This window comes from Aspergillus fischeri, genomic scaffold, assembly GCF_000149645.3.
Source record: "Aspergillus fischeri NRRL 181 1099437636252 genomic scaffold, whole genome shotgun sequence".
NCBI lineage: Eukaryota > Fungi > Ascomycota > Eurotiomycetes > Eurotiales > Aspergillaceae > Aspergillus > Aspergillus fischeri.
The window spans coordinates 376756-393104 of record NW_001509768.1 but is presented as its reverse complement, the minus strand read 5'-3'; the positions used below and the strand labels follow the sequence as shown (position 1 = coordinate 393104).

The 16349-nt window shown below is 49.5% G+C and overlaps 6 protein-coding genes across 6 annotated transcripts, besides 2 other annotated features; 2 read left to right on the top strand and 4 right to left on the bottom strand.

Annotated features, from left to right (window-relative positions):
- Positions 1-326: 326 nt before the first annotated feature.
- Positions 327-1340, top strand: NFIA_063020 (putative gamma-cysteine synthetase regulatory subunit; the record flags this gene model as incomplete). The annotated part of the gene is made up of 2 exons (XM_001263037.1): positions 327-349; positions 428-1340. 2 exons carry the CDS (start codon positions 327-329, stop codon positions 1338-1340), a joined length of 936 nt encoding a protein of 311 aa, XP_001263038.1.
- A 201-nt stretch (positions 1341-1541) lies between these two features.
- bud32 (serine/threonine protein kinase BUD32) lies at positions 1542-2375 on the bottom strand (the record flags this gene model as incomplete). Its single annotated transcript, XM_001263036.1, has 1 exon — positions 1542-2375. One exon carries the CDS (start codon positions 2373-2375, stop codon positions 1542-1544), a length of 834 nt encoding a protein of 277 aa, XP_001263037.1.
- Positions 2376-2766: 391 nt separating this feature from the next.
- Positions 2767-3814, bottom strand: NFIA_063000 (DUF218 domain protein; the record flags this gene model as incomplete). The annotated part of the gene is made up of 4 exons (XM_001263035.1): positions 2767-3294; positions 3359-3410; positions 3481-3588; positions 3705-3814. 4 exons carry the CDS (start codon positions 3812-3814, stop codon positions 2767-2769), a joined length of 798 nt encoding a protein of 265 aa, XP_001263036.1.
- Positions 3815-4504: 690 nt separating this feature from the next.
- NFIA_062990 (uncharacterized protein) lies at positions 4505-7909 on the bottom strand (the record flags this gene model as incomplete). Its single annotated transcript, XM_001263034.1, has 8 exons — positions 4505-4597; positions 4654-5232; positions 5298-5539; positions 5589-6600; positions 6666-6963; positions 7142-7599; positions 7671-7837; positions 7888-7909. 8 exons carry the CDS (start codon positions 7907-7909, stop codon positions 4505-4507), a joined length of 2871 nt encoding a protein of 956 aa, XP_001263035.1.
- Positions 7910-8425: 516 nt separating this feature from the next.
- Positions 8426-8468: a microsatellite.
- Positions 8469-8608: 140 nt separating this feature from the next.
- Positions 8609-8653: a microsatellite.
- Positions 8654-10235: 1582 nt separating this feature from the next.
- On the top strand, positions 10236-12542 carry sly1 (syntaxin-binding protein; the record flags this gene model as incomplete). Its single annotated transcript, XM_001263033.1, has 4 exons — positions 10236-10275; positions 10341-10557; positions 10613-10995; positions 11056-12542. The coding sequence occupies 4 exons, from the start codon at positions 10236-10238 to the stop codon at positions 12540-12542; spliced, it is 2127 nt and encodes a 708-aa protein (XP_001263034.1).
- A 1040-nt stretch (positions 12543-13582) lies between these two features.
- preB (alpha-factor pheromone receptor STE2) lies at positions 13583-14758 on the bottom strand (the record flags this gene model as incomplete). Its single annotated transcript, XM_001263032.1, has 2 exons — positions 13583-13947; positions 14014-14758. 2 exons carry the CDS (start codon positions 14756-14758, stop codon positions 13583-13585), a joined length of 1110 nt encoding a protein of 369 aa, XP_001263033.1.
- Between the last annotated feature and the right edge of the window lie 1591 nt (positions 14759-16349).

Here is a 16349-nt window from a genome sequence, read left to right as displayed (position 1 = left end):
TGCTGCAACAATCAGCGATATCCTCTCATAGATAGCCTTCTGCATTTATTGCGAGGTGATGTTCTATTTGCATCTACTGCACATGCACCCAATCTGATAACAAGCAGTTGGGAATTCGTAATGCAGTTGGCGTGTCGGTCACCGATATGGTTACAATCCCGGAGCGGAAATCACAGCGGGCGCGGGGCTGCTTAGCAATTCGAACCCGATGCAATCCGTCTTATCAAGCGCAATTTGTCACCATTTCCAAGCGCAACACAACTCAAAATAAATCAATATATCCGGCTTCTTTTCCTTGTATTCTGTCTATAATCAAGGAACCAGTCATGAAGCTGATCCTATCCACCTCGTAAGTGGCAACGTGCTGGGACTAAGGACTACCCTCTATCACCGGACGAGACTGATCGAGATGTGTTTTATTTCGCAGAAATCTCATGACGAGTGGCGGTTCGTCCGTCATCAGACATCCAGGCACAACGAAATCGAACGTCGAGCTGATCAACTCGCTACGAGCGAATTTCCAGGCTGCGCAACAGCTTGCGGCCGCGGATGAGACCGAGACAAAGCCCACGGAGAGATACAAGGCATGGACATCGATGCAGGATGATGCGCTTTACATTCCCGCAATCGACTTCTCCCAGAACGGGCTGGCGGAGGAGAGGTCGCAGTACGATATTACGGTGAAACTGTTCTATCTACCCGGGATCCCGGTGTCGAGACGGTGCGCGCATACGCGGCAGGCGATCGATCTGGTATTGAAAGAGCTACATGTGGATTCTATCGACCTGCTTATTGTTTCCTTCCCTGGGATTTTGTTCGACGCGGAGGATGACAGCGAGGAAGAGGTGTCGTCGGATGACGGAAGCGAGGAGCCAGATGACTTTGACAGCATCATTCAGTCGTGGAGGACGCTTGAGGGGCTGCATGAGAAAGGCATGATTGCTCAGCTGGGTGTGGCGGAGTTTGGAAGCGACAGGCTCGCTCGGTTCCTACCACATACCAAGGTCAAACCGTCTGTTGATCAGATCAACCTCAAGGACTGCTGTGTTGTCCCCAAGTCGTTGATTCTCTATGCGAAGCAAGAGAATATCCAACTGCTTACGCATAACGACTGCAATGATATCCTGCCGGTAGGCACGACACGGGAGCTGCTGGGTCCAGGCGAGAAGGGCGCTGGAATCCTTGCGTCCGCTCCAGATGCCGACGACGGGATCAAAGGCGATGTTGAGCCACAATGGGTGGTCAAGTACACGGTGGTGGTCAAAGACCGCGGAGTGGTGGAGAACAAGGGGTATTTTGCGCTGGCAGACGTAGGCACTTGTGTCAAGACGAGTTCATGAGAATATGCGATGCTATTCAGTGAGGTCTGTTTCTATTCTTGCAAAGTACACATTTTCTTCGTTGCATTGTGCGATAGAGCGTGGCGCAATATCTTGGTTCTTCAATGATGACGAATGATTGCACGTGTATGTTGATCTTCTCATATCTCGAATGGACAACAGAGTCGTGGGTATAGATCATGAATGCTTCGAGCAAGCCGCTCATCCAATCATACTTCTCTTACGACCTCTCATCCGCACTTCCTCTAACCGTTTCAACGCAGAGCTAGCGCCCTTGTAGCTTTCCTTATACCCTTTGAGGACCTCTTCGAAGAGCGGCTCAGTACGAGGATGGGTGCTACCAAACGCCCTCTCAAGCACGTATAGATCGACCGCGCGGTCTTCATCCTGCAGACTCTGACTGGCCAAGCCAAAATCGATCAGAACAACATCCCCCTCCATGGACGGATTTGTCTCGTCAGCGGCGGGTTGCTGCTCCGCATGACTCGGCGGTCGCAGGATGAGATTGCTCGTCGTCAGATCCCCATGGATAACGCCGGCCTTGTGCAGTGCCCCAACAGCGTGCCCAATTCTCCTCATCAAGTCTCGAACCCGCGCTTCTTCCTTTTTCAGTTCCTCCGCGCCCTGGCCAGCCTGGTTCCGCTTCATGTATTTCTCCCACCGCTCCAGTACGACGCGCACCACCAACCCCTCAATCCACTCCATCATCAACCAGGCCCCTCCGAATCCCTTTTCGCCAGATTGGCCCTCCCAATCCAGCGCCAGCACGGCGGGGACATTGACGCCTTCCCGGACGAGTTTGACCAGGCACCGCGCTTCCTGCAGTATGCGCTGGCGCGTGAGCCGGCGGTCGAGAATCGGGTGGCGGTAGGGCTTTGACGGGCGGACCTTCAGAGCAGCTGGGGTGGAGGGTGAGAGGAAGACGGTCTTATAGAGGTGTGCTTCGGCGCCTTGGGTGAGCAATTGCGGTGGAGGGGTTGTGTTCGTGAAGGGAGAAGGGAGGGGAGGTGGTGTGTATGGGTCCGCTGAAGCCATCGTTCGAAATTGATGCCAGTTTCTGTTAATGCTTCTAAGTGCCTCAAAATAGTATTGTCGGGCCCTAGAGTATTTTCAGGTGCTGCAGCTGGGTCCAATGATGGTTGTGGATGTGGTTGTGATAAGTCCGAGAAAAAGTGACGATTCTCTTGGTGGGGCAGGTGCGTGGATCACCGATCAATCGAGGTACGGCATCATCCGTCCATACTACGATAGTGACATGAGGAGCTCCAAAGGGAGGAATTCCTCAATTCTCTGGTTTGAATAGCTTCAAATTCCATAAAATTGCATTGAGCTGCAAGATTTCCTTGAGCCGTGGCCGACCTATATCCGCAGGGCTATGGCCCAGGCCGCTGGCGACGGGTAGTATGATAGTATCTACAGATGACGCTCAATACCACGGCAGCTGATCCAGCTTCGGAAACAACTCATCACCGTTCACTCCCCCTTTCCAACGAAGCAGCTCCTCAACGACGGCCTCCAACTCCATGTCAACGAACAGTTCGTCGTCCATGCCAGGCTTCCATCCTCGTTTAACCCTCTTCGCAGCCAGCTCCTCGCCGACACCATACGGATCCCGTCTCCACAGACCAATCCCACTCTTCTCTTCCCCTGATATCAACGACGCCAGGGGCGTTACTTCTTCCGGGGGATTGATCCCAACGACCGCTCCGGAACACGAAGCTTGGCCCCTAGTCCTCAACCCAAGAGCCGGAAAATGACACTCCATGAACCGCTGGCGCTTGAACTCGTGCGTAACAACAGTGATCTTTGTCGGATACGCTCCGACGTACGATCTGAATCTGAGCAGAGAGAAAAGCACATTCTGATAGGAGTCCGTAGCATTGGTTTCGGCTATGACTCGGTCAGGATGGATCCTCGAAGAGTAAGAGAAGTAATCATTGTCTTTGGCCAAATTCTGTCGGAGGACGTCAACTGATGTCTCGCTTCTGCACTAGGGAGAACGAGATGGGTAGTCTCACATTATATGAGGTGCCTTCCGCTAAGTCTGTTCTGTCTTTCTTTGTTGGGCCTCTGTAAAGAATCAGCTACTACAAATCCGCCGGTGTGAGCTACTAGTACTCTAACAAAGGGGAAGGCGTACCCGGAAAACACCAGCAGTCCATACGGATCGTCCGCCAATGCTTTAAGACCAGCCTGAACATGTGCAGTGAATGTGGGCGTTTCACCCCTTTGGAAAGGTTCAATCAACCTACCCGTAGTACATACAGTTAGCGCGCGCAAAGTGTAGATTATAGTGTTGTATATTGGTGGACATGAGATTATGGGATTCCAAATCGCTTGGAATAGCCAAGCTACACAGCTCACCATTCGTCCTCGGAGAGACCCTTTGTTGGTCCGCCAATGTATATCGCATGACTGCAAACGACTATTAAGTGATTGCAGGCTGATATCTGGGAGCTTGGTGACCTTTCCATCGCTTTGGCCAAGACGTGTGAGAGGTGTGGTTGACAAGGCTAGCGATAAGCGGATGCTAATTTTGGCGATGTTTTAAGGAATCAATGATGCGGCGCACTCATGAGACATCGCATGATTCCCTCTCATCAAAAAGATCCCGACTTTACTCGATTATATAAAGCCCAACCCTCTCATCGGAGGGCTCAGTTGGCACTAAATCATCAAAATAGACCATCGGGCGAGGTACTTTACTTTGTATATTCGGTATGCAAACCTTAATGCAAAAATAAGCTTGGAAATTGAGTAAATAATCTATCGTACAGTACACGTTTGCGTGTTTATGGAACAATTGAAAAAAAAAAAACCCCCGCCCTGAATATGAGTTGGTGTCGTAGAAAGCAGTCGCAAAAGGAATCCGAAAGCATCACAAAACTCCGTCTCATGACCATATCATGACCTTATGTGCGATGCTCAGATGAGAAACATGACGCTGACCTGACAAATGCGACGGTGGGAAAAAATAACCACCGCAGAATGAACGCCGTGGGTTGGCAGAGGATTCACATCCATTTTGTCAATGTGCAACCATAGTAAAGTAAAAAAAGACATCAGAACGATGCGTTAAACTGATGCAATAATCAAGGCCCTGCGCCGTGTGAAGTAGATCTTTCCGGAGGGTATCATAAAAAGAGAGTAGCAAAGGAAAGGAATCAATTCAGAGGATCGTGGCGGAAGGTGCAGTTGTCGCCCTTGAGACACTTTCCTTCGCGCCAGTATCGGCAAGGGACTAATCCAGCCTTTGGCTATTACAGAGTCAGCGATATGTTTGCTGCAAATCAGGTATCGGCAGGATACTTACGTGCTTCTTGTTTGGTGCTCCAAACTTGCTTCGCTTGGCGTAGCCAAATCTATCATCACCGGATTCTTCGGATCCATCCGTCTCACGCACACGCTTGCGCTCCAGTTCTTCGTATTGTTGGCCAGAAGGTTGAGATGAACTAGTCTGCTGATTCTGGTTGGCGAACTGTGAGATTATGGCAGCGAGATTCGGCGCCATCGCCGGTTGCGATGGTGGGACTTGGGGTACAATAGGCGCAGGCGGCATCTGTTTTTGTGCACTCATGACAGCCAATATTTTCTGGAAATCGAGGCCTTGCGTCGCTGGCGCCTGAGAAATGGCCGGAAACTGGGGAATTTGTGGAACTTGAGGCTGCTGCTGGCGGAACATGCTGATAGTCCGCTCCAGGTCAGACATGGGCGCCTGTGACGCAGGCTGAGGCGGCGGCGGTGGCGGCGGAGTAGACTGTTGTTGCGATGCGTTCTGGATGATTTTAAGCAAGTTCGAGATGTCGAACTGGTTGGTTTGAGCAATAGGCGGCGCAGCCGCAACAGGGGCTGGCTTCGGGTTGACCGCTGCGTAATATCGCTCTTGTCGAACCTAGAAATATGAATATCAGAAGCCCGTACAGAAAGTTGCCGACAAGGAAGAATTGGATGTGTTACCTTGATGTGATCCGGCAATTCTCCGAAGGAAGTCACTTCAGTCACAGGTTCATCAGCGTCAGTCTGGGGCGGCTCCTTTGGCGAGGGAGGAATATCCGCAGGAGACGTGTAGAAAACCATGAGCGTAGTAGCTTCCCGATGATCCTGGGCTTGCTTCTCGGGACTTGCAGGCTCTTGCGTGCCACCTCGTTTGATGTAGTTTCTGGAGCGATCCTCAGATGTCATGTCGCCTTTGTCAATTTCTATAATCCGTTAGCGAACACTCCATACCTTGCGTCAATACCGGCTTACCCGAAGGCTCTGTATAGTCCATCAAATTCTCTTCGCGAATGACGCCATCATCGTCATCTTCCAAGTCTTCAAGATCTCTGTGCAGTTTAAGGACACTACCCTCTCCTTTGATGTCACCAATTTCTCCCTGTGATCGATCACCCGGTCCTAGCTCCTCGTCAGGATCGTGGGTGAAGAGACGGACTTCCGTAAGAGACTCGTCAGGTTTCCACGTGACGCGCAATTTTCTTCGAGCCTCCTTGCGAAGTCGCCTCTGGCGTTCTTCTTCGGATTCAGGGGGTCGATCCTCAGTCGGCTCAACTGATTCAGGGTCCTTTTGCTTATTAAGATCTGCCATAATATCGCCAAAGGAGAAAGTAGGTCTAGGAGGTGGCGCCTGAGTTTCTTTCTTTTCGGCCGGAGGGCTGATCATTGTTAGCCTCATTTCTGAAGGCCCACATACAGGCGCTTCGCATTCTGCGTACCTTGTTTTCGCTGCGGCAGCTGCGGCGGCAGCGCGCTCCGCATTCGAGGTGCCTGGCCGTTTGGAAGCAGAAATCAAGCTGCCAAAGAGGCTTGTAGGCTTGGGAGCGATAATGTTGGCCTTCGGACGCGAGACAGCTGCACCAGATCTGTTCTCCTGAGCTGTCTCTTGTGGGCGCTTGATAGAGCCATTAGTGGTAGCATTGCCCGCCTTTGCACTAGGCTTGATATTGGATGTTACAACCATCCGCTTTGAAGCAGCCTGGCCATTGGGTTCTCCCTCCCGAGGCCTCTTCGAACCAGTGATTTCGGGACGGGAATTATTTGCAGGTGCTGCTTCAGAGGCAGAGCTCTTGGTCGCCGACCTCTCTTTAGCTGCGGGCTTGGTAGCCTCCTGTTTCCTTTTCGTGGAAGCAGCAGCATTGTCTAGGATCTTCTGAGAGAGCTCCTTGACAGTGGGACCCCCCTTCTTCACGAAACGGGGTAGAAGTTTGGCAATATTGGTTTTTTGCAGTACCTCCTCGTCCACGGTGCCAAAGCGTGCGAGTAACTATATTTCAGACGCTCTTAGTCCCTATGTCGAACCGGACGCCTAAATAAAAATGGGGGATGTACCTTGAGTATATTAACCGTGAATGCCCCATCCACGTCGGACGCTTGATGTCGATCTAGAAGAAAGGAATACATGGCAGCGAGCGCCATTGGATGTTCTCCCAACCTGAATGTCCATGTTAGCCATTCAGAACCCGGAAATGTGTAATTGATAATGTCAGAAATTTGGATAGAATCCGAAGTACATGCGACAGGTTCAACCAACTTTGACGGGTCAAGGTTAGTTCGTTGGTATTTCAGCGCTTCCTCAAGATCGATATTAAGAGCCCAGTTGAGAACCACAGAAAGGGGTTTTATCCTTCTGGTCCTCGGGCACAGAGCGATTAATCGCTCGTACTAACAATCATCTTCTAAGAAGGCTTCCTGACCATCGACGCTAATAGATTACGGGGGAGAGATTTCTCGATTCGTTTCTGACTTCTAAGGCCATAACGACGAAATGCCTGAAGAACAAGAAAAGGAAAAGATAAAGGACATACTTCTCAACGATAGCCGGGTGGCCTTTTTCAAGAGTGGTACTGACAACCACATCCATCAGGCGACGTTGCAGGACAACATCCTTCTTGAGCTGGGCTGCTCTGTCGTTCTCATCTTTGTTCTCTGCTATCTTCATCGCTTGACTGCTTTCTTTCCACGCATCCCTCACACGTTTGACAACGTCTTTAAATGCAACTAAAGCATTTTTGACCTTATCAGCGTTGGGCCTGCGATTGCGTGGCGACCAGACGGCTTGAAGTGTATCGTATTCCACAGCAGCCTCCGGTTCACTGGGTCGCGTCGCCGGTATGGGGGATGGCTCTTCGGGAAGTTGGATTTCTAGGTCGGAGTCATCAGAAGTCTCGCTTTCCGATGCCGAAGACTTCTTCGCAAGAGTTGTTGATTTCTTTGACACTGTCTTCGTGCGAGCTTTCTTCTTGGGCTGTTCAGTTGGTTTTACCTGCAAAGTTGAGTCTACAGAATTTTGACCTGGATATTATTGATATTAGCTGTTTAGTAAAATAAGGCTACCATGAAGGCAGATGGAGAGGGAAACGCCGCGGACCGCATACCGTTGACTTGGAAAATTCCTTCAAAAGCATTTTGACCGGGAATAGGTCGATTATTAGTTGTACTCTGACCCATAACAGATGGCACTTGCAAGTCGTTCTCGAAGAAGTTAAACAGCCTAGCACGGACTGTAAGTTGATGCCTTTACTTGCAGAATTTATTAGGGTTTAGAACTTACTTCCCATCATCGGGCCGGCCATAGTCAGCTGAATTCACGTAAAGAAAAGGGTTTTGGAGAGAAGGAGTTTGATTAGAAGAAGACTGCTGTGCGGGATTAAGAATCTGAGGATTGATGGTGGGGTCGTCGGTAACGTTTGTAGCTGGCTCAGTATAATTGGTCATGAAATTCATCTACTGTATGTCAGTGAAACGTCCTTAAGAGGATGAGTCTTCTGTATTCTTACCGAGTTCCCTTCGGAATATCCGGTTGGAAGCGAGTACGATGCAATAGGCGTTTGATGTGCGACAGACTGGTAATGATTCTGCTGGGAAGTCTGCGATTGAGAGGCCTGCGGTGAATTTGATTGAGGAAAGGCATCTGGAAGCGACATGTGCTGAGAAGAATAAAAGTTCTGAGGGAATGAGTAAGATTGATATGAAGGGCTGTTGGCTGCAGGGAGAGGCCGTGAATCGAATGTCACCTGGCCTGGAGGATATCGATGAACCTGATGATATTGAGTGGGCACCCCAAGACCTTGTGGAGCTGGCGAAAGTAATTGTTGTTGTTGTTGTTGTTGATGATGATGGTGATGTTGTTGTAGTGAATTCTGTTGCCACGACTGCGGAGTTGACGGTGAATATATGCCATGATCATGCTCTTGATGTGATGGTACTTGTGCTCTTTGCTGATGCTGTTGACTGAAGATCGGATGGTCCCAGCTGATCCCCATTGACTGAGTTTGTTGCTGCGGCTGTTGTTGTTGTTGCCGATGTTGTTGTTGCTGGTGCGACTGATGCAGCAGCTGTTGGGTCGGGTGTGGATGTTGGTGTGGAGGATCAGGACCGGGATATAATGAATCCAGATTGTTCCAATATTCGGGCTGAACTGAACCAGGAGTTACTGAGTTGCGATGCAAGCCAGGCATCATGCCCTGTGACGAGGGACGATCCATTTTGGGCTTAATTTGCCCGTTATAACAGACGTTGACTTTGATCGCAGGTGGTAGTTGTTATTGTACTAAACGGGTAATCTTATAAAGTCACATGTACCCACGTGTCTGGGATACCCAATATAGTAAAGTTCAGTTGCCGCTTTTCTCGGTTCGGAGTCGGCGGGAGCCGAGTGGAGCACTTGAAGGAGCAGCGAGGGATTTAATTGGTTGGCTGCTCAAGCCAACGGCAGTGCAGCTGATTGAAGTGTGAAAGAACGGTTTGGAGAACTTGATACGTCCAGATTGAAAGCGGTCAAGCCAGGAGAAAAACCAAGAAATTCCCGCCTTGCAGAGAGCGGCCGCAGCAAAGAACCTTGAAGGAACCGAAGGAGTTGTCAAGCAAGTTTCTTTGGTGCACTCCGTACGTTATGGCTGACCAGTGTGGCAGTGATTATCCACCCGCTTCGGAGAGCCTACCTTAGGTACCTTAAAATGCCCTGGACTTGGTGGTAGGGATACTGTAGTGGCCACAGGCTGGTAAAGGTTTGTGGCTGCAGTTCCTAAAGGTGTGTCCTGCAAGTCACGTTCAGATCTTGCGACCGTCTTGCGCCTTTTAGAAGCACCTTAGGTACCACAAAAATTGGTCAACACTTCCTTGTTTCGAATACACCGACCAGTCTTAAGGTAGAGGTTGTGGTCTGTTCCTTTTGTTCCTGGAATTCACTGCTCCCACTTCCTTTGTTCCTTAATCCCCAGCCTGATGTTTTGTTTCCTTATTATGCGCCCTTTGTCACTTTGACCTGCCTTGCCCACCTTTTTCTGTCGGGCAGACGCGACCAGTCAGCTCGGACTGCTAGTCCTTGTGGACTTTTCTTTCCTCTAAACTTGTCTTAAAGATAAAAGAAAGAGGTTCTCATACAAAGAACCACCCTGAATAGCAGTTCAGTAGCATAGTAATTCGCTTTACGGGGATGGTTGAGAGAATATGGATGGGTTGTTGTTGGTCGTGGTGATGAGGTAGAACTGGAAAAGCCGGGCGGCTCACGGGCGGTCCTGGTGATATTAGGGTGATTTCTCTGCTACTCCTGTTCGAGCCTAGTTGTAGTCATGTGATTGTCCCAGCCACGGTTCTCCCCAATTCGACAACATAGTTTGCTCTGTTTGTATTGAGCTAAGCTAGCCCGGGATTATGTCAGCTTCAACAATTGGGAGCATCTCAGGATGCCAGGTGGAGAGATACCGCGATAACATCATAGTACGGTCGGTGGTTATTCTTGGATTCCCCTGAGAGTTCAGGGCGAATGCAATAAGGAATTTATTTTTATCATCTCTGCGACTTGATCTTCATCGTCTCTCGCAATCCAGGTTGACGTGTCATGGTTCGAGTATAATTGCTTGATTTGTTGAAACAGCGCATGTGCAAGTGAACATTACCATGGGGTCTCACGCAATGTCTCTGCGAGACCGTCAGGTCGGTAGGTTTCCCCATGCAGTTGAAATTCATTCAATGAGTATAGCAAGTCGCTAACTGGTCTCATAGCGTCTATTCAGAAGATCCTCAATTTGAACCACGAGCCCCACGCGACGGATCATACCCCTCACGATATATCAGCTCAAGGTCTCATCTCCACGCCTATTCTCAATGAAGATGGCGATCCCATTTGGAAGGTCTTAGTGTTTGACAACATGGGCCGGGATGTCATCAGCAGCGTACTTCGTGTAAACGACCTTCGAGCTTGGGGTGTCACTATTCATCTGTATGGTCATGTGGTGCAAGGAGCATAGAATTGCAGCTAATCGTTTGTCTTCAAGGAATCTCAACTCTACCAGATATCCTATCCCTGATGTCCCCGTCGTATACCTCGTCGAACCGACTCCTGCAAACATCCAAGCAATTACGAATGATCTTTCCCGCGGACTTTATTCTCCTGCCTACGTGAACTTTCTCTCGTCGATACCTCGGCCACTTCTTGAAGACTTCGCGTCTCAAATCGCTTCCACCGGTACCGCGGAGCATGTTGCTCAAGTTTATGACCAGTACTTGAATTTTATCGTAGCCGAACCGGACCTCTTCAGCTTGGGACTAGGCAACGACGCATATTGGAAGATTAACAGCGCCAAAACAAGTGATGAAGAGTTGGACGGCATTGTTGACAAGATTGTTAGCGGGCTGTTCAGTGTCAGTGTCACTATGGGTATGTTTCAAACCTCTCCGCGCTCGAGAGTTAGCCGTTGATCATTCCTGGGATAAACAGGTGCGATTCCAATCATTCGTTGTCCGAAAGGCGGAGCTGCAGAGCTGATCGCCACAAAACTCGACCGTAAACTACGTGATCATATTCTGAATTCGAAAGACAACCTGTTCTCCAGCAACAAGAAAACCGCCGCAGGAGTACCTTCTTCACGACCCGTCTTGATTATCGTCGACCGTAATGTGGATTTGGTACCCATGCTGTCGCATTCATGGACCTACCAATCATTAGTACAAGACGTGCTTCAAATGCGGCTCAACCGGATAACCGTCGAAACTCCGATTGACGAGACAAACCCTGCTAAGGGCGTGACAAAGAAAGTATACGATTTAAACAGCAATGATTTCTTCTGGAAGCGTAACGCTGGAGCACCTTTTCCTCAGGTGGCGGAAGATATCGATGCTGAATTGACGCGCTATAAAGAAGACGCAAATGAAATCACGAAGAAGACCGGGGCGTCTTCTATTGAGGACTTGCAGAATGACACCAGCGCTTCTGCGCAGCACCTCAAAGCTGCGATTACCTTGCTTCCTGAGCTGCGTGAACGCAAAGCCATTCTGGACATGCACATGAATATAGCAACTGCACTGCTCAAGGGGATCAAAGACCGTCAGCTGGATAATTTCTTCGAGCTCGAGGAGAACATTACGAAACAATCTAAAACCCAGATCATGGACTTGATTAATGACCCTGCGAAAGGCAGCAACCCGACCGACAAGCTCCGGTTGTTCCTTATTTGGTTCCTAAGCACAGAAACAGACCTATCTCGCGCAGACTTGAGCCAATTTGAAGAGGCTCTCAGGCGCGCAGGAGTTGAGGATATCAGCCCACTGACCTACGTGCGCCAGGTTCGAGAGCTCACCCGGATGACCATGATGACGACTGCCGCACCGCAGCAGCAGTCCTCGGATTTATTCCGTGGATTCTCATCGCTTTCCAACCGCCTCACTGACCGCATAACTTCCGGAGCATTGGGTGCTAATTTCGATTCGCTCATTTCCGGCGTTAAGAATTTCCTCCCCGCCAACAAAGACCTCACGCTGACCAAGATCACCGAGTCCATCATGGATCCGTCCTCAGCCTCCAGTTCTGCAATTGCAAAAACAGAGAACTATCTCTATTTCGACCCGAGGAGCGCAAACGCGCGTGGAGCTATACCCCCGGCATCTGCGGCTCGCAATCCACAAGCCCCAGGAGCCCTTGGAGGTGTGGAGCGAGGGACCAGCGCGACTTTTGGCCAACGTCGCCAGGCATTCAACGAAGCAATCGTATTCACCGTCGGCGGAGGTAGCATAGACGAATACGGCAATTTGCAGGACTGGGTGCGCCAAACCAGCGGACAGCCGGGCGACGGTGCAGGGGCCGGCATTCATGCTGGAGCAGGAGCTATGGGTGGAGCTAGACGAAGAGTCGTCTATGGCAGTACTGATTTGATGAATGCTAATGAGTTCCTGACGGAATCGTTGTCCAAACTTGGCCGGGAAAGTTGATTCGGATCAGCTTTCTCCACGGAAGAAACCAGTTTGGTTTGTAAAGAAATAGATTCGTCTCTTAACGCTACATACCTTAATAAATATCATACATGATTCCGCTGCCTCTATCATAATCAAATACGTGCAACAGAATGGCTAGCTAGTTGGTATGATGTGTTCTTTATTTGGAATATCGAATTAGTACACCGTAGTCATTTAAGCCTACGAACTTGACCAAGCCACCAAAATATATGTTCGAACTCCACGGATTTGACAGTGTCACAGCACGTCTAAAATATAGTACCTTTAGAACTTACTAATAAACCTCGACAGTAAATGGTAAATTAGATATACTCGAAATCCAGCTCATTCGTAATCCCTTCCAGGGGGTTCCACTTCTGGCACTTCACTGCTTGTGAAGAGGTCCCTTGCAAGGCCTCTTCTACTACATACTTTTCCAAAGCTAATTCATTGCCCCGTAGACATCTAAAGCCATTCTTAACCATTGCCAGCCTAGCTGGCTGCTGTGGTGTTAGAATATGGCATGGGATTTAAAAATGCTAACCTTCAGTAAATTGTGCGTTCAGCGGCGTCATCTGTCTGTACTATGATAGTGACACGAGATAGCTCTAAAGGGAGAAAATTCCTTAATTCCTCTGTCTTGCCTTCTTGGAGCTATCACAAAGTCCGTCTGAATGTCTACCAACAACTATGAATTATGACGTGTGGTTTGCAGTCCAGTTGAGCAATTCCTGGTCCATCTGAATATTGCAGTGGAATTGCAAATGCCCGTCAATCTGGTGTAAAGTCCTTGAAGATCATTTGACTCGAAACTACTAAAGAGGATCCCCTGCAGGACGATGAAGTGATAGCCCACGTAGCATCAACGCGAAAGTACAGCAAAGAAAGGAAAAGAAACAAAAAGGAACGTATTAGTATTATGATGACACAACTGGCGTTGCAGCATATCGCCTGCGTCAACTGAAAGAGAGAAAAGCCATTTGGCAGAAACTCCAGATAAATCAACCGCTTATGCATTCCTCAAATGCAATGGTTGCTCAAATATCCCCGTGGGCATCCTTTCGGAAGCTGTGGATGGAGATGTCATGCGCCACCGAAATGCCGAACCCGTTCTCCGGATCCTGCTGGGGTTTACTGGTTGACTGCTCTGAGTAGCATGTGGTGGTCGGCGAAGTCATGGGGGAGCTGACACATTGGCTGGGCTTGTCTCTCGTGGCGCCGTCAGAGGAGAGTATGTTCCACAGATGGTGACGAGACTCGGTAGAGCGCGCGGTGGAGTTTGCCTGGACAAGGGCGAATCCAGCCCAAATGGAGGAAAGAGGGAGCGAGATGATGACGAGGGTCAGGACGTTATGCGAGAACTCCGGGATTCTGCTGAAGTACTGGCAAATGGCGAAAATGGCTTGATGGAGTCTTGATCAGTATGATTCTTTTTTCATTGGATGATGCGATCTTCTCCGGGCCTTACCTGGGATGGTCATGGTTTGGCAACCCATGATAAAGATGACTCTCATCGGACCGAATTGCTTCACACCCAACCGCTTTCGCATTTTGATGGCGAGGCCAAGCTTGACGACGAAGACGGCGCAGAAAAAGCAAATGCTGACGGTTGTCACGATGTTAGTGGCACTCTCTAGCCAATCCAGGTGGTCCATTGTTCCTGCGTGCATGATCACCATGCAGTTTAGCACCGAGTAAGTCAAGCGAACCCCGATCGGAACAAGAGCAGCAAGCGTCGAGGCACCAAGTAGCAGGATCCGATATTGACGACGGAGATTGGAGCAGACAACCTGCACCTGAAGCACCAAGGAGGCCTCCACGCAAATAAAGACTATGGTGAAGAACACAGATGCCATGACTTGGCCGGCATAAGCACCGCGTGACACTCTGGAAAAGTCGCCAGCCAGCAACGCATACATCCTAGCAAATCCGGTGGAGAAATAGCTGAGCTGGCATCCCAGACGTATAATGTTGGCAAGTAGCGCAGCGACGTTCAGAACGAAAACGGATGAGACGCGCTTTTCTGGTCTTGTCAGCAGCAAGAGGACTAGGAGGAGCACGGCGCATGCGCCGAGCTGAGCGCCATAGTTGATGCCAAGACGAATCATGTAGTGCAGGTAGTCGTCCGCTAGTGCCAGAGATGAGATGACCGTCGTCCCGTCGGACTGAGTCAGAGTGATGTTCTGGGTCCAAGGATCAAATGTCGAGTTCATTTTTTACTGTGATCGATCCAGCGATCAAGGAAGCGCCAAAGTCTTGTATATGTACCAGCCGATAGAGCTGCTTGAAGATGCGGATGGGCTCAGAAGATGAAGACGAACACCAGGTCCAAGGGTGTCTAGATATGGAGATTGAGCATTGTAGAAGTCAGCATCGAGGCCGAACTATAGCAGCTGGCTATCTAACCTGCGGTGACGGTCCGTCTAACACTCAGAGGCAACACCCGAAACAAACAATATATGGAATGGCCAGGGAAAGGTGTAACAATATTTAGATGACATCGCGGTGGGCCCCGGTTCACAAAAGCGTTGATCATGACTTTGTCCATATTGACAAGCTGAAAGAGAATGAGTAGAATTGCCGAGACCTGATTGTGATGAGGTCGAGATGAACAATATCAAGGCGGGAGGCAAGAACAATATCAAGACGGACAGACAATAGAACATCGCCCACGGAGAACGTCAATCTTGGCCCCATCGGGATTCACCACTGACAGGCAGCCATCACTGTCAATCTGCAAGGCATTTCATCACCACACCATCGGCATTGGATTTCGACAGCCTGATAGCGGCAGATCCCTCAGTTCTGATGAGGATCCCGGGACGATGTATGTCTTGTCGAGAAGTTTTGAGATAGGCGCGATGTACACTGGGTCGTTTCATCAAGCCAGCTCAAGAACAGGAGCTTCAACCACTGCATCGATGATGTCTCAGGAGCCCAAGAGAACTTTTTGAGTTTGATGTCGTCTCCTCCTGATGAGTTGCCTGATGTCGGCGCCTTCAACCCGCAGGGTATAATTCTAAGCTGTAGGTAGACGCTGATCTTAACATTTGACAGATTGGGAATAGCGAGGAGGTCAGTCACAGTGACCAAGATGAGCTTCGTGATAGCTCCAGTAGAATGCAACCACCAACGTAGGTAAATCAAATAATGACGCGTATCAACTGGATCATCTATCAAGATAGAATCTGGATCGACAGGAAATCCTCCAAGTTATAGCTGGGGGGAGAGACAAACGCGTGATCTTTCTACCGCGTGAACCAGACACTGGAGATCAGTTCCATGCTTGCTGCCAGATTATCTTCAACTTCCTATGCGTCTTTAGCATCTAGACGATCCTTGAGATCTTGGGCATAGATGAATGAAGCCATTTTTGACCTGCCTCCGTGGTCTCTTTGTGTTTGTAGGCTTCCTCTTCTCTGCTACCTTCTCCCAACGTTTTTTTATGAAGAGATAGTGATTCGAAGTTGGATTAGGGTGCCGCGGAAGAATCGTTGGCTTGAAGGAGAAAGATCAGGCCGAGTAGCACGGATAGATTCCACTAGTTTGCCCGTTGAATAGCAGTAACCGGGGTTTTAAGGATAAGCTCGATCTGGCTCTGCGAAGCAGTAGGGGTCCCTGGACGGCTTCCTTCTTTGGCTTCTACTATGAGCTGTAAGATTCTATTGAGCCGTGGCCGACTCATATCCGCATGGTATGGCTCAGGACGCTGGCGACGGATATGTGCATTCGCTATTCCAAAGGACATTCCACATCGCTTTTGCCTTTTAAAATTTGAAAGCCATCACAAAGTGTAATAATCCA